Below are 24,833 nucleotides of genomic sequence, written 5' to 3'. Positions count from 1 at the left end.
TGCTGGACACCGTGAGACAGTGACTGTGAGAGCATGTTCATGATGGGACTACCCTGGCTGCTAGTTTTGGAGCTTGTCCTTTACGCTGGTTGTTTTATCTGTGGGGTGATAGCTGCCGCCTGGATGACACTCACTCAGGTAACAATAATTAATCATCTCCACATGTCTGATCATTGCTAATTTGTGGACACTGAAAGTATAAAATGTTTTATTATTGCTTATAGAAAACTAAAAATATAATAAGGTCTCTATAGGGGAATGTGATTTACTATCAGTTTGGCTCTGATTTCAGAGTTTGAGTATTCAAATGATCGTGGCTAAAGTTTTGCATGCATATTTATGGTACATTTAATACACTTTTTTCTCTTTTGTTATACACCATTCAGTCTTATGTTAAAATGTACTGTAACATAATGTGTGATTGAATATGTTTATTGAAGGGTTCAGATGAATTAGACTTTAATAGGCTACATCTATTGGTATCCATAATCATTCTGAAATATATGTAAAAAAAAAAAATGTGCAATAAAATATAGAATATGTGATGTTGCTGATCCCATGTCAGACCTTCTGAGCTTTCAACATGTGATCAGCCGGCCTCTCGCACCATATTATGGCTTATTAGAGTCATATGATAGAGGGACAAAAGCAGTTAGCACAGCACTTTTTTTTATTCATCTGCATGTGTCGTAGAGAGATACACATTTTGTACATAGTTTGTGAAAGAGACCTCTTGATGTCCCTTGCTACTGTGTTTCCTTATTATTATCATGTGCACATATGGATGATTTTTGATTGTTGTCTTTATAGGGCCACTTTGATGGACGGTGCATCCTCTATGGAAGTGTTCATTATAACACATCTGGCCAGGCTTTGACCGTGGAAGGCTCCAGTTCTCCTTCTGTCTGCTATTTTGTGTCAGCCATCGCCGTGTGCATGGCTATTTACTGCTTTTCCCTTATCCTTTACTGGATCTATGCCAGCTGTGTAGATGAGGATGTGAGAAGGTGAATGTTTGACTTTTCTGCTGACCTTCAAATGTGCATTTTTCATATTTCTTTTAGATGTTTCACATTCCACTTTCTTTTATTCAATGCAGGGGGACCGTTTCTCTCAACACATCTCTGGGAGTCTGTGGCCTACTTCTGTTTTTTCTCTTGGTATCAGGATGTATTCTCAAGATCGGTCGGGACAGCCTGTGTTTCTCTGTCCTTCACAATGTTCCTTCCATTAACAGGTGATTTCAACTGTCTTCTTTCCACATTATTCTGTGACTTCTGTTCCACATTTTAAGAACCATATGTAATCGGTCCTACTCGACTCACTCCGAGTGGGATTAAAACCAGCGTCTCCGGCATGGGAGGCCTCTTGAGGCCAGGGGAGGAGGTTTACACACACAGCTCTGCTTGCCTCCGTTACACCAAAGTCCCTTTAAGACAAGTCACTCAGCGGCCATCTTTGAAACGCCTCTCGGGCATCCTGGGCATCATGTAATCTCTTTGAATGGGGAAACATCAAATCCTCCAAAACTGTTCGCCAACCGTACGATTAAATTTCATATTTGAAATCACCAATGAAATCTAACAACAACCGGCTCATAAATTTAGTTTCTAAACGCTCGAATCATGACAAAAAAAACGGTTTTCAGGCTGGATCAAGCTAATGCGCATGCGCAGACCTAAATGCGCGTCTCTTCGGAGGCGAGCGTCTGACTGTTTCTATAGAAACCGGTGATTCTAACGGCCAATGAAGTGACGCCATGACTTTACCAATCGGCGATTGGCTCTTATTTAGAAGGCGGGACTTATTCCGCCATATTGCGCGTTACACTTTCTCCCATTCAAAACAATACGAGTGACACGTCTTGTGTTATTCTGTAGTCTTTGGTTATACTCAATCCCTAAATTTTACTCCCACCTTGGTCAAGGCACCAAATGTAATCGGTGCTACACGGTCCCCTCCAAGTGGAATTCGAACCGGGGTCTCCAGCATGGGAGGCAGGCCCACTAACAAGGACACTAAAGAGCGTGCAAAAGTATTGTGTTCTCAAGAAATCTGGAGTTCGCTCGCAAAAGCATTTTGTCCTCCCGGCTCATATTATTTCCATCACAAAAGTTTTGTGAGTTTTTCAAGAGGAATATAATTTCCCCTCCCATCTAATTTTTCCCCATCACCATGTTATTTTGGGGGCTAATGTTTAGTTAAAGGTAAAAAGTGAACTGCTGGAACTTTGTTTTTGTTTTAGTTGTGAAGATGCAGAGAATAATACATGGGCTCATCCATACAGTGGAAATCAGTTCTACACAGGACTCTACAGTACTGAGGTTAGTACTTTGGTTATTTTTTGTAAAGTGGTTGGAATGTTGAGAGTGCATGACCTGTCAAAAAATTGCAAAATAATTTGGTGACAAATATCTGCGAATAGGGTGTTAAAAAAGAGACCACTGCAAAATGCGTATGTGTTTGAGTGAAATGAATGAACTACTACGACATAATTTCTTCCAAATTTAGAGTAAAAACACTGTCATTTAGAGCATTTATTTGCAGAAAATGGCAACTGGTCAAAATAACAAAAACGATGCCATACTTTCAGACCTCGAATAATGGTATAACCCTGCTTTCATGGGTCTTGGCATGCTCTCTACCAGTCTTTCACATTGCTGTTGGGTGAATTTATGCCACTCCTGGCGCAAATATCCAAGCAGCTCGGCATTGTTTGATGGCTTGTGACCTCTTGATCAGATTTCAGAGGTTTTCGGTGGGGTTCAGGTCTGGAGTTTGGGCTGGCCTTCACAAGGTCTTGATCTGGTGGCTCTCCATCCACACGTTTATTGGCCTGACTGTGTGGCATGGAGCATTGTCCTATGGGAAAAACAAATCCTTCAAGTTGGGGAACACTGCCAGAGCTAAAGGAAGCAAGTTTTCTTCCCGGATAACCTTGTTTGTGGCTGATCTTCTCTGATGAATCCAATTTTCAGCTTTGCCCGACAATGCGTCCTTTATTGGTTAGACAGAGGCCTAAAGAGGCCTACAACCCACAGTGTCTCACACCCAATCAAATTTATTGTGAAATTTAGTGGACTGGTGCGAAGGACGCATGACTCAAGCCACGTGCAAAGTTATCCTGGAAGAAAACTTGCTTCCTTATTCTCTGACAATGTTCCCCAACTCAAAGGATTGTTTTTCCTGTAGGACAATGCTGAAAACATGACATCTTTTTTGTTATTTTGACCATTGTCATTTTCTGAAAATAAATGCTCTAAATTACAATGTTTTTACAACATTACTGAAGAAAAGTTGTCAGTAGTTTATAGAATTAAACAAAAATGTTACTCAGACACATACATATAAATATTAAAGCCAGAGAAACTGCTAATTTTGCAGTGGTCTGTTAACTTTTTTTCCAGAGCTGTACATGACGCTGCATCCACACCAATAGGTGTCAGTGTACATGTTTAGTTCACCTTAGTGTTTCTTCATACTTTATATTAAATACTGTAGAAATTAATCTCTTCTGTTTATTGAGCACTGCCCCCTTCTGTTTCTCTCCTCCACAGAGGTCAATGTGGGTAAGCTTCTTCTTCTGGGTGTTAATAACGGCCGTGGTGGTCATACAGAGACGCCAGAGCTCAAGGTTGAAGGTTTGGGGTAATGATGAGTGGAGCCGTGCTGAGACGGAGCCCTTCCTCCATCGCCCATCCCACCCAAGATAAATCACCAGAAACCACCATCACATGAGCTTATCATGAAGTATCATGCAGAGTTTAGTGCATTTGGTTATGTGGAAACACAAGCAGTGATGAAATACTTAATATTTTTGTGGCAACACTTGAATTTTTATTTAATTATATACATAAATAGTACTTTGATGTGGTAGCTACAATAATATACAAAAAGTTAAAAGATATGAGAGCCAACAGACATGCCTAAGAAAGTGTCATTGGACATGATGGATATAAGATAAGTCAATCAATTAATGCAAAATAAAGTAATCCCCAAAATGAACAGGAGGGCTCTTCTATACCCTGAAGGGGTTTTATCCTGTTTAATACATGGATATTCAGCAAATAAATAAATAAATGACGCAAAAATTTAATTTGAGTTGAAATTATTATGTTACAAGAAATTGATTGCTACAAGAGACATAAAACTAGCACAGCTATGTATGAAATCTCTTGTCTTGGACAACAGTCAATGGGCTACAGTTTAGTTAATAATAATTGTATAATATTAAGTATTATGCAATTGTCAATATTTTAGATAATCATATTTTGACAATGTTTATGAACATCTAACTTCTCTTAGAATTGCATACAAAATGTATGTACATATATATATATATACATATATATATATTTATATTATATATATACTCATGCTGTATGTATATGTGTGTGTGTGTGTCATTCTATTACAGTCATACAGCTCTGACAGTACCATCATTTAAAGGGTTAATTCAACCAAAAATAAAAATTCTGTCATTTATTACTTACCCCCATGCCGTCCCACACTCGTAACACTCACTCCGTGAGGCCTCCATAGGGATCAATGACACTTTCTCTCTCAAGATCATTAATGTACTAAAAACATATTTAAATCAGTTAATGTGAGTACAGTGGTTCAATATTAATATTATAAAGCGACAAGAATATTTTTGGATCGCAAAAAACAAAATAACGACTTATTTAGTGATGGCCGATTTCAAAACACTGCTTCATGAAGCATCGGATCATAAATCATGTCGAATCAGCTGTTCCAAAGCAAAAGTCATGTGATTTCATCAGTTTGGCGGTTTGACACGTGATCTGAATCATGATTCGATACACTGATTCATAATGCTCCGATGCTTCATGAAGCAGTGTTTTGAAATCGGCCATCACTAAATAAGTCGTTGTTTTGCTTTTTTTGGCACTCCAAAAATATTCTCGTCACTTTATAATATTAATATTGAACCACTGTACTCACATGAACTGATTTAAATGTGTTTTTAGTTCCTTTATAGATTTTGAGAGAGGAAGTGTCATTGCTCTCTATGAAGGCCTCACGGGGCCATCGGATTTCAACTAAAATAGCTTAATTTGTGTTCCGAAGATTAACGAAGGTCTTACGGGTGTGGAACGGCATGAGGGTGAGTAATAAATGACAGAATTTTCATTTTTGGGTGAACTAACCTAAATATCTTAAAATAATAATAGCTAAATGTGAAGAGAAGACGATCTGTATCCGTATTTCTGGCAGTGCCTTGCAAAATCGAAAAATGCTCAGTGTAATAATACTGATTATTTACAAATGTGCTGTGGAGTGTTTAGAAGATTAAAAGACAAAAAGACGCCACATTTAAAGTCAATGTGTGTCATTTCTGCCCCACCACCTGAAGGGTTCAAAGGGATCGTTCACCAAAAAATGAAAATTATCTCATAATTTACTCACCCTCAAACCATTCTAGGTGTTTATCTTCTATCAGAGGTCAGAGGTCACCCTTCCGCCATAACTCGACTCGACTCTCGTGAATGTGCTTACGGAGTTTGACGTTTTAAATATAGGTATTTGTCTTACAAAAACCATCGCTTTGCTTCAGAAGGCATTTATTACACCACTGGAGTCGTATGGATTACTTTTATGATGGCTGGATGCCCTTTTTGGAGCTTCAAAAACTCAGCACTATTCAATGCCATTACAAAGCTGGGAAGAGCCAGGATATTATTTAATATAAGTCTGGTTGTGTTTGGCTGAAAGAAAAAAAAGTCAAACACCTAAAATGGCTTGAGAGTGAGTAAATTATAGAATAGTTTTCATTTTGGGCTAAACTATTCCTTTAAGTTTTGCCAAACACTCTACCCATCTGCCACTGCTCGAGCAAACACTGCCTCAAACTCACACATTTGTTGAGCAATTATTGTTGTCTCATTGGATTTTAATAGATAAAACACTACATCTACTACAAGCCGTGTTTTAGAGTTGCTTGCTTAGTTTGCGAGCCTGCCTCTCTTTGGCTTCAAACGCCACTTTAGTGTCTATCAGAGCTTCCAGTGTTTTGCACATCTCAGCCATGTCCTGTTGAAGCACGTCGCTTTGGCTGAGGAGACTATGGCTTTCCTCTCTCAGCTGCTCGACTAGAGCGGCCATCTGCGCGCTCTCCTCTTGACACTGCGTGTGCAGCTGAACGGCCAATGAGAGCAAACCCTCCGCGTGGCTCACCACTGAGTCCAGCTGGTCCTTCGACATCCTGTTGTTCTTCACTTCACAGCTGCTGATCCAGTTGGATTGTGGAGGGAGAAAAAAATGATCAAAAAAGATAGGGTATAATGAATATTAATATAGGGCTATAGCTTCAACCAGATTCAAAGTCAAACCATATTTCACGCCAGCTTTCAAACACCCATTTCAAAATTTATAAAAAAAATGCCTAGTTCTGTCATGAACCTCTAGATGGCGCAGGCTGATGTGTCCTTAACGTAAGCTGGTAATATTTACAGGGGATATTTAAAGCTGATTGGTTCATGTCGCATCTGCAGCCAATGAGCTTGCTTGCTCAACATTTAAATGGCATTCACAAGAGCAGTTTGCAGCACGCTTTCAGAGTTCCTCTAAACCCCTCCACCTTCCCCAGCTCCACCTGTATAGATCGGCTATTGGTAATTGATATATATGCTATTTGTGCAGCAGCAGCATGTCTACATACTCACAGAAGAGTATCGGTGTATGTATTGGCAGTAGCAAGTTCCTGTACTTACTCTGCAGCAGCAATTATCTACAACAACAGCAATAATTAAAGGTGCTAAAGAGGATCTTTTCGTCGACTGAGAAACCAAAGACTGTTAGTGAGTTTTTGAAATGAGCGCATGCGTAGGAACAACCCCCCTCCTTCACAGCTCATTTCGAGGGAACGCCTCCCAAAACTTGTGCACGAGTATTGGAACACGAGTGTTTACCACCGGCATTTGCTGTGTCGTGTTAGTGGATTCATTATGTCGGACTCACCACAGGTAACTCATAATCTGCAGTTGTTACTCCTGTCTCCTGACAAAAACATTGAATGCGGTAGCTGTGTGGAAAGTTACTGGAGCGCGCAGCCGCGCACATCTTTCACAAGGAACGTAATGGCAGTGATTGACAAGCCAGAGGGCCAATCATTTACGCGATGATCGTGTGTTTCAGTGCACCTAATAAATAGTCTTTTATCAGTTAGTAAAGACAGTTTCAAGTAATATTGAAAAAATATATAAAACAAAACATCCTCTTTAGCACCTTTAACAGCAGCAGCAGCGTAGCAGATGTATTCCACCAAGACCAAATACAGTAACATTGTCATGTCCATTAACATGCTAAAAATATCCAGAGAGTTGTCATTTGTGAATATCATATTTTTGGGTCAACTATTTAATGAATCTACGAGCTAAAGGCTGAACTGTTCTCAGGACAAAGGTATATTACATAAATTTCAGGTTGGGGCAAGTTGTCACGTTTTGTTAGAAATGTATACACTGCAGTGTTTTTTGGGGGGGGGGGGGGCTGTCATAAATTATTTTGTGTTTTATAAATGTTTGATGGGTTCTGTTGTGACAACCTGCTGTGCTTTTGGTCATTCATAATAAAAGGTCAACATGTTCAATGAACTGTACTATCTTTATATATAAAGATAGACTTTGAAGATTTTGAAGTATGTACCTACACTGACAAATACTAGTTGCATAAAACATGGATTTTGTTTTGACAATTATTACACAGACTCAAACGCACTCCTAATGATTTACTCTTAAGGTGGTTCTCCTCACTGTCACTAGGACAACATGCTGTGTCGTCTCTGTGACCTAAATCTCTGATGGCAGCAGTCTGAATCATCAGGCTCAAGGGAGGTAACAAGCTGCTTAGTGAAAAGCTTATCTCAGCGCCTGCACAGTTACTTCACTTCTCTTAAGATTAATATATAAAAGACCATATTCAATAATGAAACTGAACAAACATTGTTTTGATTGCTAGCAATGGCAGTGGAATGGTGACTGGAAATGGATGTTTGACACTATTCCAGCGTCTTGTTTACTGAATCAGGCATTTATAGGGTCTTCCTGCTATGTAAATCTAATTAACTGAGTAATGTCTTTCTCCTCAATGATGAAATTGCTTGAATATTTGTAGAATGCATGGTTTAGATGCTTGACTTACCAGGTCTGGTTTGTGTCCTTTTATATCCACCACACAGACACTCCTTTGCTCTCTCTCTTATTTGTCAGCAGCACTGAGGGAACTGCTTCTCTGTCCTTCAAACCCAGATTATGAACGGAGGGAGGGAGAGGATGGGAGAACGAAATGCTAACAGTATAATTCCCTGCAAGATTCCAGACATTCCAGGGAATTAAAAATATGTTTTCAACCTGTTATAAAGCTTTTTGGACCGATATTCGGTTTTAAAACATTTTGTACTTTTCCTCCAAGTAAAACTTCACAAGTCCCAATAGGCTTCATTGCGGGAACCACCACTAGATGGAGATATTAGCCAAACACATGTGATTTTAGCCTGTAGTGTATAGCATGAGGTGTGGTCACTCACTACACTTTAAAATGTTAGTTCACCCAAAATGAAAATAATATCATTAATTACTCACTGTCATGTTACACCCGTAAGACCTTCGTTCATCTTCGGGACACAAATTAAGATATATGAAATCCGATGGCTCAGTGAGGCCTGTATAGCAAAGCCATTGAAACTCGCATGGTCCATAAAGGTACTAAAAACTGAAATTTGAAAAAGTTCATGTGAGTTCAGTGGTTCTATCTTAATATTATAAAGTGACAAGAATACTTTTTGTGCGCCAAAAAAATAACGACTTTCCAACAATATATAGTGATGGGTTACTGCTTCAGAGCTTTACGAATCGAATCATTGGATCGGAGCGCCAAAGTCACGTAATTTCAGCAGTTTAGCTGTTTGATAGGAGATCCGAATCACTAGTTCGAAACAAAAGATTCATAAATCTCAGAAGCTTCATGAAGCAGTGTTTTGAAATTGGCCATTCATAGATATTGTTGAAAAGTCGTTATTTTTATTTATTTATTTATTTTTGGCACACAAAAAGTATTCTTGTCGCTTTATAATATTAAGATAGAACCACTGAACTCACATGAACTCTTTCAAATATGTTTTTAGTACCTTTATGGATCTTGAGAGTTTCAATGGCTTTGCTCTCAATAGAGGCCTCACTGAGCTGTCGGATTTCAACTAAAATATCTTAATTTGTGTTCCGAAGATGAACGAAGGTCTTACGGGTGTGGAACGACATGAAGGGTGAGTAATAAATGACATTATTTTCATTTTTGGGTGAACTAACCCTTTAAGCGTGACGTTTGCTCACCCACAATGAATACCAAAGATATTCAAAACTCATTGGAGAATGGTTGTGCCTTGATGTACACAACAATTTAACTATATAAAACACTGTTGAGAATGTCTCCAACAAGAGCAGGTGTTTGCCAAGTCTGCATTGATCCAACCCTAAAAACAACTCTGGTCATTATCCTAGAGTTACCGAGACTAAATCCAGAATTTTACAGCATTATTAATTGATACTAAAGGATCGTTCAAAGTCAAATGAAGCATCTATGACTTTAAGGTTCTATCAAAACTATAAAACTTCATAACAATACGACTATGCGAGTTAATATTAGCTAAACTGCTTGTTGTGATGGTAAGGACGTAGATGCAAACAGTATAGGAAATGGTCTTTATTCTTTTAATATCTTCTGTGTTTCTCATACCTGCAAGTTACTGCAAATAAATTTAGTAACAAATAATAATGAAAATAAAGCAGTCAGTAAACACATTGTTAATGGTTTGACTTTATTAATAAGAGCATCATGGTCATGGCCACTGTAATCATTTCCTCATTGCTGAAAGATATGCTAGTGCTTATTGAAGTATTAGCAATAATTTATTTAGTAGAAATTCTACAAACAATACAGGGATGCTCTTGGTGTGTGCTTTGGACTTTACCTTTTTTTGTAATAATATCCTCCTCATGTGCAAGGCTGTGTTTATACATTCGTTCCTTCAGTGTATCCAAGGACAGCTTATTTTAACTCAATCCCTGCACTGTTTGTAAAGTAGGTAACGCTTTGTGCTTGTGCTGACCTACACATGTATTATGCTTGTTTGCTCTTCTATGTGCATATCACCATGACTACATGGGGAGGTGGATTGTTGCACTACTTTGTATCTTGTGTCGTCTATTTTATCTATTATCAATAGTTTTATTAAACTGAAATGAGCTTAAACCAATATTTTAAACATTCTAACAGTCTAGGGAGGAATGAATGCGAAGGCCTACAAATGGATGGATAGATATCCCAACAAGAATATTAAAGCCTGAAATCGAGGACAATGGTTATATAAACATACTAAATAATGTGTTAATGAAAATCTAAAAATGCAAAAACATTTCTGTGAGAGTTAGTTTTAAGGGTAAGGAATAGAAAATATCACTAGCTTAGTATAAAACCAAAAGAAGTCAATGGAAGGTCCCCACCGTGATAGAAAAGCGAATGTGTGTATACAGGGTAATAAAGAGGAATACATTGAATTGCTGCTGAATACATCTACTGTCAGTTGGTTGCAGTAGACATGAGGCTGACATAAGAAACCTCTAAGGCAGAGATAAGTGAAGTCATAAGCACCGTGCTTCTACCAGGCAATTAAAAAGAACGAGATTAAAAGAAGTCATTAGCCAGGACGGTGGATTAAAGCACAGTGTCAAACAGTGAGGGATTACAATTCACCAGCCTACATTCACTCATTGATCTTTTACCATCCCTTTTTATTAGGTCTATTATTATTTTATTTTTATTTTTTTTTACTTTTCCCCCTGAGAACCATTTGGTTTTGTTTCTGTTAGATCTACCTTAGTTGTCCACCTGAATTCTGATTCTTCTTTCTTTCTAATGTCTATTTAAAAACTTCAGTAAATGCAGTTCACATCTCAGTCCCTTTTTTCTGTAAGCTACTTGTATGTTGTTGACGAATGGATTTACAATATTACACCAACATGGGCTTTTTCACATTAATGCAGAGTCGCAAAAACTGCTTTGCAATGTTAAAAGCAGGTTGCAGACGCCCAGCTTTTCATGTAAAATACATTACTCCCATGGTCAAAAGGAGGACACACTGATCTTTTAGTTTGTTATGGACATGATTTGCCAAAGATTTCAATAATAGGACATTAAGATCAATATAGGACACCGATGTTTCATGCCTATCAGTATTTTCTACTAGGTATGTACTACATATATATTTAGGGTCAGTCTGCATCAAGTCATTTGACGTTGATATGACATTACCAATGTATATTATTTTCATTTCAATCCCTACAACATTATACACATTCATGAACACATTTTGAGTTGTTTTTCAGTGTTACACAGAGACACAAATCAGTCTCTTAGGGTTCAATTTTTCTATCCTGGCTCTGGTAAAAATTCCCATCTCTTCCTCGACTTCTTGATCTCCCTGTCTCTCATCTGAACCTCAGATATCAATCTGCCTCTATTATATCATATCGGTTCTTTTAACCCGTGTCAATACCATGCCCCCCATGACAGCTCTCTTCTCCGTGAATGATTAACACCGGAAAATACAGAGCATCTTGGTAGGTTGGTGGCCTGTCTCTCTCATCCTCCCTGGTCTCTCCGTTCTCCCTCTCATCCACTTGTTCCTGGCCTGTCTCCTCCATGTCGTCATCTTCTAGCCCTTCACTCTCTAATACACCCCTCCTCTCCTCATCTGGCACTCTAAACCCAAGACCAAGGAAACCCCCACCACCCTCTTCCAGCCGGCTGCTCATCCCACCTCCGAGGCTTCTCGAGTGAAACAGGCAGGGGTGGCGACTTCTTGCGGTCTGCAACCGGCCGAGAGAGAAACCACTGCGACTAAGGGACAGCCTGCCGCCGGGCCTAATAGGGAATGAGTTTGTCCCCGCAGCCACATTCCCTCTAACCCAGGAAGGGAGCGAGGAGCTGCTCGTCGAGCGCCGACACCTGGGGCAGCTCTGAAGGAAGTAGCTAGAATTGCGTCGCATACGTGCTGCCATCGCGACCGATAATGGCGTGTTTGTATTCACATCCAAATCCATAAGCAAGGCCTCAGAGTAGCTAGGCACCAATTGCTGGTTACAGCGAATGTGCCATTCCAGTTCAGTCATATCCACTGTGTTGACCCGTGAAATGATGCGCAGAGTGGGACCCCCGGTGCCATGCTCGAAGCCCGTACAGTAGTTCCCCGTCTCCGTATTATTGTCATTTGCGTCCTCATTTTCGCCAAACAGTTTCTCGACGTGGTAGTGGACGTACGCCGTGCGATACTCGGCAATCACGCGAAGAGGCCACGATAGCAGGAAAGCCGAGGCCAGCCAGTACACCCAGCGTCGGGTGTACCAAGGTGGGCGTGATGGATTGGGGAATGCCAGCATGTGTTCTCGAAAGTCAACGTTTTTAAGGTGCATACCCTCCCGCGCTTCCATGTAGTCGTCCAGACCTTCATTGTCCCCGAAGAAGCGTGCTCGCTGCGTGAGGTAGGCAGTCTCGGCACGAGCACTGGCGAAACTGAAGCACTTTGTGAAGCGCAATCGGGTGACGGGATGCTCCAAAAGGCCCTGCAGCTCCTTCGAAACGTCTTTGACCCCGAGGCGCGAGTAATCGAACTCGGAGCTCGCTGCATGCGTGTTGACCCGTTCATGGTACACCTGCGTAGTCGTGTACGCGTCTCCATTGCGGTAGCGCGTCACCTGTCTGGTACGCCGTACGTAATGGTAGCTGATGGCCTTCCACCAGATGCAGGGTGTGGCTTGTTGCAATCGCTGTATCCTGTCATACACCTCACTGATTTCCACCTTAGCAAGGTTAGCTGTTTTGGAGTAGCAGTGCCAACACTCCACCAAGTAGACAATGTACAGCATGGCCAGAAAGGCTACAGGTATATAGATGTAGCCATTGGAACATGGGCTGTCGTGATAGAGTCGGGCTCGGTCTCCGTAGAAGTAGGCGGGGCCTTGGTCATCAGAAGCCATTACGGTGATGCGGTACAGGGAGCACCAGCCTAGCGTACCAAAGCATCCATACATGAGCAAGGTGAGCAGCAGGCACTTCCAGTGTGACTCTCGGCACAGCGAGCCACTCAGGGACTGCTTGAGGGGACGCTGCTATAGGCAGGAAAGGGCGAGGATGGATGTAGATGAAAATATAGGAAGACAAGGGGACAGAGGGTAGTGCAGATGGATAGGAAATTGAAATGGGCAGGGTTCAATAAGGGATGAGTTGGAAGGTGTTGGACAGAATGGGAGTGAATAGATGACAGAGCCAAAAGAAAGCAGAGGGGAGCATGGTTGGGGGAACAGGGAAAGAAAAAAAGAAAATGTAAAAATTAGTTTTGGCAGAAAAGCATATAACACCTCTGATACATTTTAGATGTTAATGTTATATGTAAATTATAAAATTATATGCAATTTTACTTACTTTTAAAAAACTAGGGCTATCAATAGAATAAAATAATCACTATAAATCTCACAATTTCAGAGCATTCTAAAGAAAGAAGGATGGCAATATTGTACAATTCTTTTTTTTAATTTCTTAATGCGTTTTACACACTTATTTTCTACCTTTTTTTCGGACACACTAGGACCCCTTTGCTGCCTCCTGGTGGTCTTGACTCTAGTTCGAACCCCAGTTTTAGATGATTCAGGGAACTAGTATATTTCATTTGTGTTACAACATGCACAACTGAGTGAAGCACAGTCTCCTATATCCACTCTGACATGCTGCAGAGAGAACTCAGTAATAGATCATTCTCCTGAGGGCTGAATACATTTCCTGGCTGCTCGTAACCCAAACCATGTCTCCTTTTAAAACGCTCTGTATGACTGTGGAGGGGAAGTCTAGAAGCTTTTAGACATCACTGAGTGCATCATCTCGACTAAATGCATAAGGATCTCTACTGCCTAGTCTGAGCCCAGTGGTGGCTTGAGGTATTGTGGCCATATGGGAAAAGATGAATCGATTCCAAACTACCAGGAGGGAGAAAAAAACAAAGAAAAAAAAACAAAAAAACAAGCCACACAGTTCCTCTGACACATGAACAAAAGGTATTGCACAAAAAGATTTTATTTCTATGGTTGGTCTGCAATATTTTATTTTTTCGTCCCCTCTTTTGTCCTTCTTTCCTGCTGTCTCTTCTCTAACAACATCACATACACACCCCTTCTCTCATATACACACTCACACACATAAATCAGCTAATAGTACGAGCAATGCCCTTGCTGTGAGAAACTGCAGCACTAAAAGCAGGCTGCAGCCCAAGCATGGAATGGAGGCTGTGCTCCTCTTGGCAGGAGTTTAATTGTTCTTTTACAAGGACAAGAGAGCAAACTGGGATGAGAGAGACAGAATCCATTAGGGCCTGCAGTGTGACTTGCCATGAGAACAAGCTAATATCTACGCATGTTTTTTAATGACGACCTGAAGCATGAAATTGTAAAATAGCATATAATAACATTTTAATATATCATATAATATTCCCATTTATACTGTACATATTTACTTAATCTGTATGTTTTCTCTAGGTTTTGTCTGTCTGTATGTTTTATTTATTCAGTAGATGGAGAGAGGTGCAGTGGTGAGAGGGTGAGAAGCAAGTGTTGAATCCTGTTGGTACCACAAGAAAATGTGTCCTAGGAGATGTGAATGATATTCAGTGAGATTAAATTCTGGAGGCTGTGATTGGGGAACTTGCATAGAACAAAATGGCTGTAATATATAAATAGTGGATAAAGTTAGCCTGCTATTTCAGAGCCACTTTAATATGTTAAATTATTTAGATGCCTCAAGAATGTCTGAAGTCATATGATCATGTGCCCTTTTCATGAGTCAGTGATGGGCAGAATCAAAAAATCAGGCCAAATGTGTGTCAAATGTGTGTTTTCCTGTACATGTGTATGAGTGAATGATTATTTGCCCTCTTCGATAAGGGATAAGAGAGGAAAAGCAAGTGACTCTTTGTTTTTTGTTCAGTTTATTTGCTCGTGGTGCATAGAAACTAGGTTGGGGCCAAATAACTAGTTCTTATTCAGATACAATAAAAAAAAAAATTTAAAAAAAAATGCCAGAACTGAATGACGTTCCTGTATGTGAATTCACCCACAGATGAAGGCAGAATATCATAATAAAATTCAGATTTCAGCACTACTATTCACAGGTGACACTGCAACATGCTCCTGAAAATACAGCACAAACAAACAGCTTAACAAACACTGTAATCAGTGTAGTTCAATTGACAAATCTCTCTTCTGAGTCAGTTCTTTTCAGTGACTCAAAAACATTCAGCGTAACCAACACACTCTTGTAACTATTTTATGTTTAGGCAAATTGATGGCTAATCTGTTTGAATTTGTATGATCTCAGTCATACGTTTCATATGATTTGCTTACACACCACTGAAGGTTAGGTGTGTAAACAGACCTATTCTATTTAGGGAAGGCGTAGGACATACAGCGTAAACTTTTTGAAGAATATAGAAAACGGAAGCACGTACAAGGCGATCATTTATGTTTATAAAGCATATACGATCGTTTCGCTAGGTAAGACCCTTATTCCTCATCTGGTATCGTTTAAAGCCCTTTGAAGCTGCACTGAAACTGTAATTTTCAACCATTTGGAGGCCATTGAAGTCCACTATAAGGAGAATAATCCTGGAATATTTTCATCAAAAACCTTAATTTCTTTTCGACTGACGAAAGAAAAACATGAACATATTGGATGACATGAAGGTGAGAAAATTATCAGGAAAATTTTATTTGAAAGTGAACTAATCCTTTAACAGTGAACTAGAAGGGGAGTCTCAAGAAAAGCCAGGTTATCCTGGTTGGCATATGATTAGGGCCCTATAATAGGGCCTGGAATCGCGGAATCCATTCATAAAAACGGAATTTACTATGTAATGCGGAATGTCACGGAATTTGTCAAATTTTTGATAAATGAATTAAAAGCAGGTCAGTACACTTAAATTAAATTGCGATATAGACTAGTGACTGAATATTAAACCACAAAAAGACTATTTAAACATGAATCCTGCATGCCTGTGTGACTCTGAAATGAATGATGCGGAAGCGCAGTTTCATTTACCTCACACACAATCGCGCAGGGCCACACACACGCTGAAGCACATGCGACGCTCGCGGTGTTTTCGTCCTCTGTCGCCTCACTATATGAACGCACAAATTCATCTGCAGAGCTGCTCTAAAAATGTCACTTCATCAGCATTTAACCGCTTCGTTTGAGAAAACTGCTGTCATAAACACAGAGAAACTCAAAGCTCTAGCTCTAGGCTGTTGTACAGTAGAATTTAGATAAATTAATTTAACAATAAATTATTTAAATATATTTTTAAACAATAATCTCAGTGTTTCTTCCATGTTTTAATTTTAACAGTAAAGCTCTGTTGTGCAGCACATTGTTTGACAAAAAAGTTTAATTTCATGATCAAAAGATAAATTAAATGGTATGCGTTCATTTGATTGCCAGAAAAATTTAAATACACAACAGAACTTCTGGAAAAAATCATAAAAATATATTTTTTAATTAATAAATATTGTTGTTTTTAAGATTTCAATTAATTAGACATGCTTTTTGATTATTAAAATGTAATTAAACCATTAAAATGGAATCCAGAAAACAGAATTTGGTAAAAATAAAATTTGAGGGGAAAGAATAAAAAGTTTTTCATAACCTTTATTAAATGGATGGTAAATTGGACAAGATTCATTATTTCAATTAATTAGACATGCTTTTTGATTACTAAAATTTAATTTAACCATTAAACCATTTTATATCAAAAAATAAATAAAACGGAAAAAAACGGAATCCAGAAAAATTTAAACGGAAAAAATGGAATTTGGGAAAAAATAAAACGGAATTTGAGAAAAAATTAAACGGATTTCTTAGGGCCCTATATGATGTATATTACAATGTTATGATGAACTTTCTCCAAAGATGTTCAGAGTTTTTAAAGCGTTTGTAAGGATACTGATTGTTAGAAGGCAGCTGACTCTGGCATGGCAAACGGGAACATGGTTTGTGTAACATTAGCAACACATTTTTAGCTGTTTGATAACATAGTCAAGCAAAAGGTTAATCATATTAATTACCGTTATGTGTCCGATGTTGTAAAGAGTGATGCCATTGTGCAGCATTTACCTCAGCAAGTTGACCGAGTGGATCTCTGAGCTGGCGGGAGTAATTAGCATATTCATTGCTCCGCATATATTAAAAGAGGCAAGGGTGTAGAGTTACATTCAAGCTATTTAAAGGCATGAAGTTTTTTTTTCACAGGAAAAAATTTTTAGATATGTAATTTTGGTGATCAAAAAATAGTTTTAAGGGATAAAATCATTGACTACAGGAGGACTTTAATATATATATATATATATATATATTGTTTGTTTAATAGCCTATTATTGTTATCCTATTATCCTATTATAATATGTAGTCAATTATTGGATTGCATTTATGCTACCTCCAGAAATACTGTGAAATTAATTACATTTTGTGTTAACACTTTTTGCATGAATAGTTTTAAATAGATTTATTGTTGAAATGATCTCATCATTTGGTAATGGAGACTGTATTTCTCAGTTACAGAACTGGAACTGTTCATTCAACCTAAATTATTAAATTCTTTATGATTCCCATACCAAGTAGAGATTTCCCTTTCATTTCTAATTGTGTGTGCAACATTTTGAGATGAAGGACATTGGGCACATAAAATATTCAGTATGATCAAATGATATTGAGAGTGATATGCATTAAACGTTAGACTGCAGAGCACACAAATCAGCGGATATCTAGTACACAACAGAGACTAGTTATGTGTCAGAGGCGTGAGGATAAACTAATGATGGTAAAGATCAGAGGAGAAAGGGATACAGTCATGAATTAAAACAGGATGGTCTAAGTGGCCTTTTAAAGTCTTGATTGCCTTGTCAGCATGAACATCTATTTCTATCAGACCAGGCGATCTCATTACTTTCAAAGAGATGTGTTTATCCACAAAGCAGAAAGAACGAAGCATCCAGAATCACTGGCATATATGTTGTTCTGTACAAAGCAGAGAACAGTTGAACGTCAGACTCAGACATTGTAAATTGAGAAGAGCTGTCACTAAACAGAAATAGCTGCAGCTAAAAGTACTGATACGTTTGTAAGTGACAATGTAGCACAAACATTATGAAAACTCAATAATGATTACAAAAAACTTCCCCTCCCCCACTCTGTCTCTCAGTGTATCGATCGGTCTGTAACAGTATATGGGGGTAAACTCAGCAACTGAGGGTGTGAGTGAGAGAAGGAATAAAGGGAAGGCTTGTATTGTCACAAAGAATGTATTTAAAATAATTCAAGGCACTGTATGTGATGCCAGAACAGTGAGTGTGTTAATTATTGGATTTTCTTTAATGAACTACACACTGGATGAATAGCCATCCAGAAAATAATTAATGCACCCACTGAGACCTGACCTTGGGTTATCTAAGATAAATGTTGTGAGTCAGGTGGGAAAAGTCAAAGTGAGAAAGCAGAGCGAGTCAGAAAAAAAGGTTCAAGTGAGAAAATCTGAGAGCAAAGAAATTTTTGCACTCTTATAGAAAAAAAAGGTTCAATGGGGTTCTATATAAAGAGTTCTTGACTCAGTTTTAAAGGGTTAGTTCACCCAAAAATGAAATTTGTCATTAATTACTCACCCTCATGTCGTTCCAAACCCGTAAGACTATAAGATAAGACGTAAGATATTTTTGATGAAATCTGAGAGGTATCTGAACTACGCATAGGCAGCAACGTCATTGATCCTTTCAAGGCCCAGAAAGGTAGTAAAGACATTATAGAATATATTCCATCATAGTGGTTCAACCTTAATGTTATAAAGTGATGAGAATACATTTTGTGCGCAAAATACAAAATAAAAATGTGATGAGCAGGGCGGGCGGGAGCCGTGAGGGAACGGCGCGAGGCCGGTGACGCGAGAAGATAATTAGCTTCACCTGCGAGGCGCACCGGCCGTGAGTCCCTCATGGAGGAGCTCCGGAAGCATAAAAGGAGGAGCGACAACAGTGAAGGACGAGAGAGGACCAGACTTGGACTTTATTTTATGTTTTATTACGTTTGTGTGGCCGGCAGACGTCCGCGAGGGTCTGCCGGCATTACTTTCGTTTTGTATTTGTTTATTATTGTTTATAACAATTCTTCCAAGTGCTGCGGAGTTCGGGAGTGTGAAGACCGCAAGAGGCTGTGCCCCTGGGGCGAGAAGGGGTGGCTGCTGTCCAAGAGGAAGTTGAGGAGTCGCTGCCGTTCGCCGTGGGCCGGAGCCTGCTGCCGTCCGCCATGAAGGGGAGGAGCAGGGAACGGGGGACTCGCTGCCGGCTGCCCTCAGTCGGAGGAGCCATCGCCGGCCGCCAGGGGGCGGAGGAGGATCGAGCCGTCCACCGAGCGTCCAGTATCATCGCACGGCACCGCGAGGAAGAGCGGCAGTGTGCCTGGGAACCGGACCAAGATTTTTTTTTTCCTCTCTCCACCTTTTTTTTCCCCTCTCTTTCCTCTCGTCTCATCTGTCCTTATCCCCAGGTGCTGCGGCCGCCGAGATATGGGGGGAGTAGAGCGCAGTCTCGTGGGTACCCCCCGGCCTGCGAGGGGCGATGGGGGTATGTGACGAGCAGGGCGGGCGAGAGCCATGAGGGAACGGTGCGAGGCCGGTGACGCGAGAAGATAATTAGCTTCACCTGCGAGGTGCACCGGCCGTGAGTCCCTCACGGAGGAGCTCTGGAAGCATAAAAAGAGGAGCGATGACAATGAAGGACAAGAGAGGACCAGGCCTGGACTTTATTTTATTATTATGTTTGTGTGGCCGGCAGACGTCCGCAAGGGCATTACTTTCGTTTTGTATTTGTTTATTTTGGAATTAAAGTTTTGTTGAACGTTCGCCAGTTCCCGCCTCCTTCTTCCCATATCTACGAACTGTGTTACAACAAACAAAAACAATGACTTTATTCAACAATTTCTTCTCTTCCCTGTCATTCTCCTATGCTGTTTACACTGTATGCTTCTGGGTTCTACGTCAGAACTCCAACTCAGTATTGGCTAAATGCCAAGAGACTGCCAATGGTGAGACGGCATTCTGACGTAGAACCCTGAAGCACTGCACTGTGTCTGTGTCGACAAGTATTCTCAATGATTGAACCACTGTAGTCACATGGACTATTTTAACGATGTCTTTGCTATCTTTCTGGGCCTTAAAAAGGTGCAATGATGTTGTTTCCTATGTGTAGTTCAGATACCTCTTGGATTTCATCAAAAATATCTTAAAGGGGTCATATTATGCCACTTTTACAAGATGTAAAATAAATCTCTGATGTCCCCAGAGTGTGTATGTGAAGTCTTAGCTCAAAATACCCTACAGATCTTTTTTATAGCAAGTTTAATTTGTCACTTTTTAAGGGTGAGCAAAAACGCTGTTTTGCGTGTCCCTTTAAATGCAAATGAGCTGCTGCTCTCAAGAAGAGGGCAGAGTTTCAGGAGCTCATGTTAGCAGCTCCAATTAACGTTACCTCACACAGACTCACTTAAAATGTCAGAAACTATTCAGCCTTTATGTTCAAAACTGAGTCGGACAATGATGGAGAGGCTCAAGAAGAAGAGACAACATGTAGAATGCAACAGGACGTTTCTGAACGGTTAGTTGATGAATTTATGTAGCTGATGTGGAGTGAACTATAATAAAGTTATTGATTAGCATATTCTGTCATGATAATCTATAAATCGTTCGTGTGGGAACTGCTGTAAGATCCTACAGAGACAGTGAATATGTGCTGCATGAAGATAGAACAGGTATAGTTTAGTTTAATTACAATTATAACTTATGTTGTGATCTTGCTTTTATGACATGCTATTGCATTTGTAACGTACTGTAATGCAATAACATGGCCTCACCCCTTTGTTGCATATTCCTGGGGGCAGAGTTTATGTAAATTTTAAGGGTTAGTGATGTCACAAGCTTGTTGTAGTCCCTACCAGCCGTTTGTTGTAGTCCTTAAACAGAGAATTCTTTAAAAGAAAATATCTGAGACTGTCCTCCAAAAAAAAAGAAAAGAAAAAAAGACCCTATAGGTCATTTTTAAGCATCTTATCACGACCTATATTTACGTTTTAAAGTCATGCGCCCTCTAGCTGGCGTAAAAATAATGGCAGTGTTACGTCTGTCATCATGAAATGATGTATGACTGTCATTACCAATCAAAATGCATGTTCATTTAAATGCAATGTGTGGACTTTTTACACTATTTCTCCTATTTCCATTTAGCAAAACTCATTTTTTTATTAACAACTACAACCACCCCACCGCTAAACCTACCCTTAGTGATTTATAGTGCATATACTCTTTATGAGCACATGCGTTCTCTGGGATCGAACCCACGATCGCATGATCACATGATTGCATATTGTTATTGCAATGCTCTGCCAATTGAGCTACGCGAAACCCAAAATATAACGCAGATAAAAGGGAACAATGCATTAAAATGAAAGTGTCCTGTTGTTTTAGCAAACGCTCCATATGGGTCATATTTCATGAATTAAAATGAAAGTGTCCTGTTGTCGATAGGGGCCCCACTTTAGTAAACGCTGCTATGGGTCGTATTTCAGGGAAGTGACAAATGACCTATATGGTCGTATTGTTTGGAGAACATGTTGAAATATCTCCCTTTGCTTTGAACTTTGAGCGTCGTAACTTTGCATATGTTGTTTATGCTCTAACAGCAACATAACACACTAAATAAAGTAAAAAAAAAATGAAATCATAATCAACCACCCCTTTAATTTGTGTTCCAAAGATGACCAAAGGTCTTACAGGTTTGGAATGACATAAGGTTGAGTAATTAATGACAGAAATTTCATTTATGGGTGAACTAACCCTTTAAAGAACCCTTTATGCCAAAAAGGTTCTGTATTAGGAGAAATGTCTTACATGATTTAATAATACTTTCATGTTTAATGGGTTATTTCATGTTTACAAGCTGCTTAATTCATGAATCCATGATGAAAACCCCTAAAAGTTTATATATCTATATGTGTGTGTGTATAATATGAAGCACCTGACAGAACTGTTTAAGGCTATAGAACCTTTTTCTTCTAAGAGTGAGTTTGTAATGCAAATATTTAAGATAAAGTGTGTAATTTTTTGATGTTAAAATATTTTCTCCTATCCAACTTAATATGCTGAGTCAATATATAAGCCATTTGCAGGTTGGTTTCTCTGAAAGTGTAATTTCTTTTTTATCACTAACAGAAAAATCAGCTTACAGTTGCTTAAATGCAGAAAGCTATATGAACCCATTTGGCCAATCCTCCCTGTATTTGATGCAAGATATCATTCATTCTATCACAGATCTGGCAAAATAGAGAGACAGACAAATAACTGATGTGCATTCTCCTCCACTAGCTCTCATCGCTCCTATGGACAGGCCTTTTTCTCTTAATTAACCAGCAATTCCAATCCAGATTAAGTAAAGTCAAATGTCCAATAGTTAAAGTAAATCCTCAAAAACTAACTAACATAAATAACACCTTTTTTAAGGCACTGAGCAATGAAATGTCCATGCAGGGCATGATTTGAATACTTCAAAACAATATTTACTGCACCAATTTTCTCCACTTTGCAAATGCATATAAAACAATAAAATGGTTAAATATGAAGGGATGACTTGAGTAAAGCAGTTAAAAAAAAAGAAAGAAAAAGTTTTAGCTTTAAACAAACATAATCATTGTTCACTGATAGTGGAGTGGGTGCTCACCTGTGCAGTGACATCATCACACATGCAGCCAGAGAATATGCAACTGCCTTGGTATTTATTTAGATTTTTTTATTATATTTGTATGAATATATTTATATAATATATATTTCATATTTACATTTTCTGCACAGTTTGAGTAATTTTAAGGAATCTAGGAGCCAATTTTATAAAATAGTGTGAAGTCTGTTAATATATAATGTAATATTTCAGTATTCTGACATCAGTAAAATGGATAGCAATCACTAACTTTCACTATAAATATTTTTTCTTTGATTAATTTCTTTCCATTCTTGCAGTGTTGCATTTGTTCTCATTTTGTTTTTTGTTTTTGATTGAATTAATGATTATGTATTACGTGCAAAAGAATATATATATATATATATATATATATATATATATATATATATGTATATATATATATATATATATATATATATATATATATATATATATATATATATATATATATATATATATATATATATATATATATATATATATATATATATATATGTATGTATATATATATATATATATATATGTATATATACACACACACACACACACACACACACACGCACATTTCATAATGCCTGCAACTTAATGTTAAGTACAGTGTACCTATGAAATACAAAATATATAAAATAATACTACAAAATCACATTTCACCTTCTACATGTTCATATACAATTGCACTACAAAGAGAAAAAAACCTCATGGTTTTATTTACCAACATTTTCACGCCTTACCTCCTCCCTTCCGCCCCCATTCAACGTGGGCGCTTCTCCAGTCACCGTCACCCCTTGCATTTTTCACTAACATGTATTTACACGGCACACACAGTCCAGGACGCGGTCCACCGTTAGGACCTCTCCGTAACCTATTTCACCCCATCGGCGGCGAGTGCCACCACGTTTCTATGGTGGCGATATTCACGACACAAGAGCATCCCTCAAAGATGCGTCCTTTCCTTTTCGTGTCTCTCAAAGGTTATCACATCACCTAATCTCAAGTGCGATTCTTCGGGATGCTAGGATCAGGAATAACGGGTAACTGTTGCGCTTGATTTCCCCTCAGCGATTGTGTGACAAAAGCATCGCAGACTCGACACAGAGCGATGGCTGGATAATAACAGCGCGTGCATCATACTCGCGCCTCGCTCCGCACAGCCGTTTGTGTCGAAGACTGCCGATCACGGTGTGTCGTAATCAGTGGCGGTGAGATTAATCTTTCATCATATTCTCTGCGCTTTAAAGAAAGGAAGTCCGAAATGTTGAAATGACAGAATCCTCGTACTCTCCTTCCCGAGCATCTCGTGTTTTCCACCTCAGCCTCCTTTCACCTGAACGGTCTCCTTGCAGACTTCACTCTGACGTCATCCTTGAACGCGCCTTCAAATCCTAATTATTGGGCAGTTCGTACCAACCCGCTGACAGCGCGTGCACATGCGAGGTTCGGTTATGAATTTAGGTCCTGTTATTCGGTATTAGTCAAAATGTCAAAAGTTTAAAGCTGCGATGTTAACAAAAAACAAACATTTGGGGAATACTTGTGAAAAAGAAAGTGCGCTGAATGGTAGCTATGAATGTGCACTTGTAGTGTGTTTCAAATCGTAAACGTAGCCTATATATATAATATAATATATATATATATATAATATATATATATATAATGTACTTGCAGATAATTTAATATTAATGAAATAAAAACGTACATATTCCTTCTTTCTTAATACATTTAAGTGCAAAGATGTCAAATTGAATGTTAATACATTTTAAATAATTATCTTTAAATAATTGTTTGTCGTGCTTTAAAGATGTGCACTTGTTTTGATGTGCTGACTAACATATTAAAACACATGTAAAGTCTTTGATTATAATTTTAACTATTACACTGTAAAAAAAATCCCAGTAAAATTTACGGTAAAATAACATATTTCATTAACTGATATAATGTTAATTTGCC

General features: G+C 38.8%; 3 protein-coding genes across 3 annotated transcripts in view; 2 read left to right on the top strand and 1 right to left on the bottom strand.

Moving 5' to 3' along the window:
• Positions 1-5: 5 nt before the first annotated feature.
• Positions 6-4,176, top strand: tmem179bb (transmembrane protein 179Bb). Its single transcript, XM_067375011.1, has 5 exons — positions 6-138; positions 811-1,007; positions 1,100-1,237; positions 2,246-2,324; positions 3,558-4,176. The coding sequence occupies exons 1-5, from the start codon at positions 34-36 to the stop codon at positions 3,711-3,713; spliced, it is 675 nt and encodes a 224-aa protein (XP_067231112.1). The 5' UTR covers positions 6-33; the 3' UTR covers positions 3,714-4,176.
• The window catches only part of mrps12 (mitochondrial ribosomal protein S12), a 71,273-nt gene continuing 46,849 nt past the window's right edge, over positions 410-24,833 (top strand). The window contains exon 1 of the mRNA XM_067375012.1: positions 410-414. The gene's annotated coding sequence lies outside the window, so the exon portion shown is untranslated. The remainder of the gene's footprint in view (positions 415-24,833) is intronic.
• On the bottom strand, positions 11,556-23,677 carry LOC137013063 (transmembrane protein 151B). The gene is made up of 2 exons (XM_067376649.1): positions 23,618-23,677; positions 11,556-13,184 (listed from the first exon to the last, which is right to left on the bottom strand). The coding sequence occupies exons 1-2, from the start codon at positions 23,675-23,677 to the stop codon at positions 11,556-11,558; spliced, it is 1,689 nt and encodes a 562-aa protein (XP_067232750.1).

The sequence above is a fragment of the Chanodichthys erythropterus genome, chromosome 22 (assembly GCF_024489055.1).
Source record: "Chanodichthys erythropterus isolate Z2021 chromosome 22, ASM2448905v1, whole genome shotgun sequence".
Lineage (NCBI taxonomy): Eukaryota > Metazoa > Chordata > Actinopteri > Cypriniformes > Xenocyprididae > Chanodichthys > Chanodichthys erythropterus.
This window is presented reverse-complemented; position numbering and strand designations above follow the sequence as displayed.

Coding starts and splice junctions, on each gene's coding strand:
- LOC137013063 (XM_067376649.1), bottom strand. CDS start 23,677: ATGCAAGGGGTGACGGTGACTGGAGAAGCGCCCACGTTGAATGGGGGC. Junction 13,185..23,617: donor ATGGGGGCGGAAGGGAGGAG/GTAAGGCGTGAA, acceptor TCCTGCCTATAG/CAGCGTCCCCTCAAGCAGTC.
- tmem179bb (XM_067375011.1), top strand. CDS start 34: ATGTTCATGATGGGACTACCCTGGCTGCTAGTTTTGGAGCTTGTCCTT. Junction 139..810: donor CCTGGATGACACTCACTCAG/GTAACAATAATT, acceptor TTGTCTTTATAG/GGCCACTTTGATGGACGGTG. Junction 1,008..1,099: donor GTAGATGAGGATGTGAGAAG/GTGAATGTTTGA, acceptor TATTCAATGCAG/GGGGACCGTTTCTCTCAACA.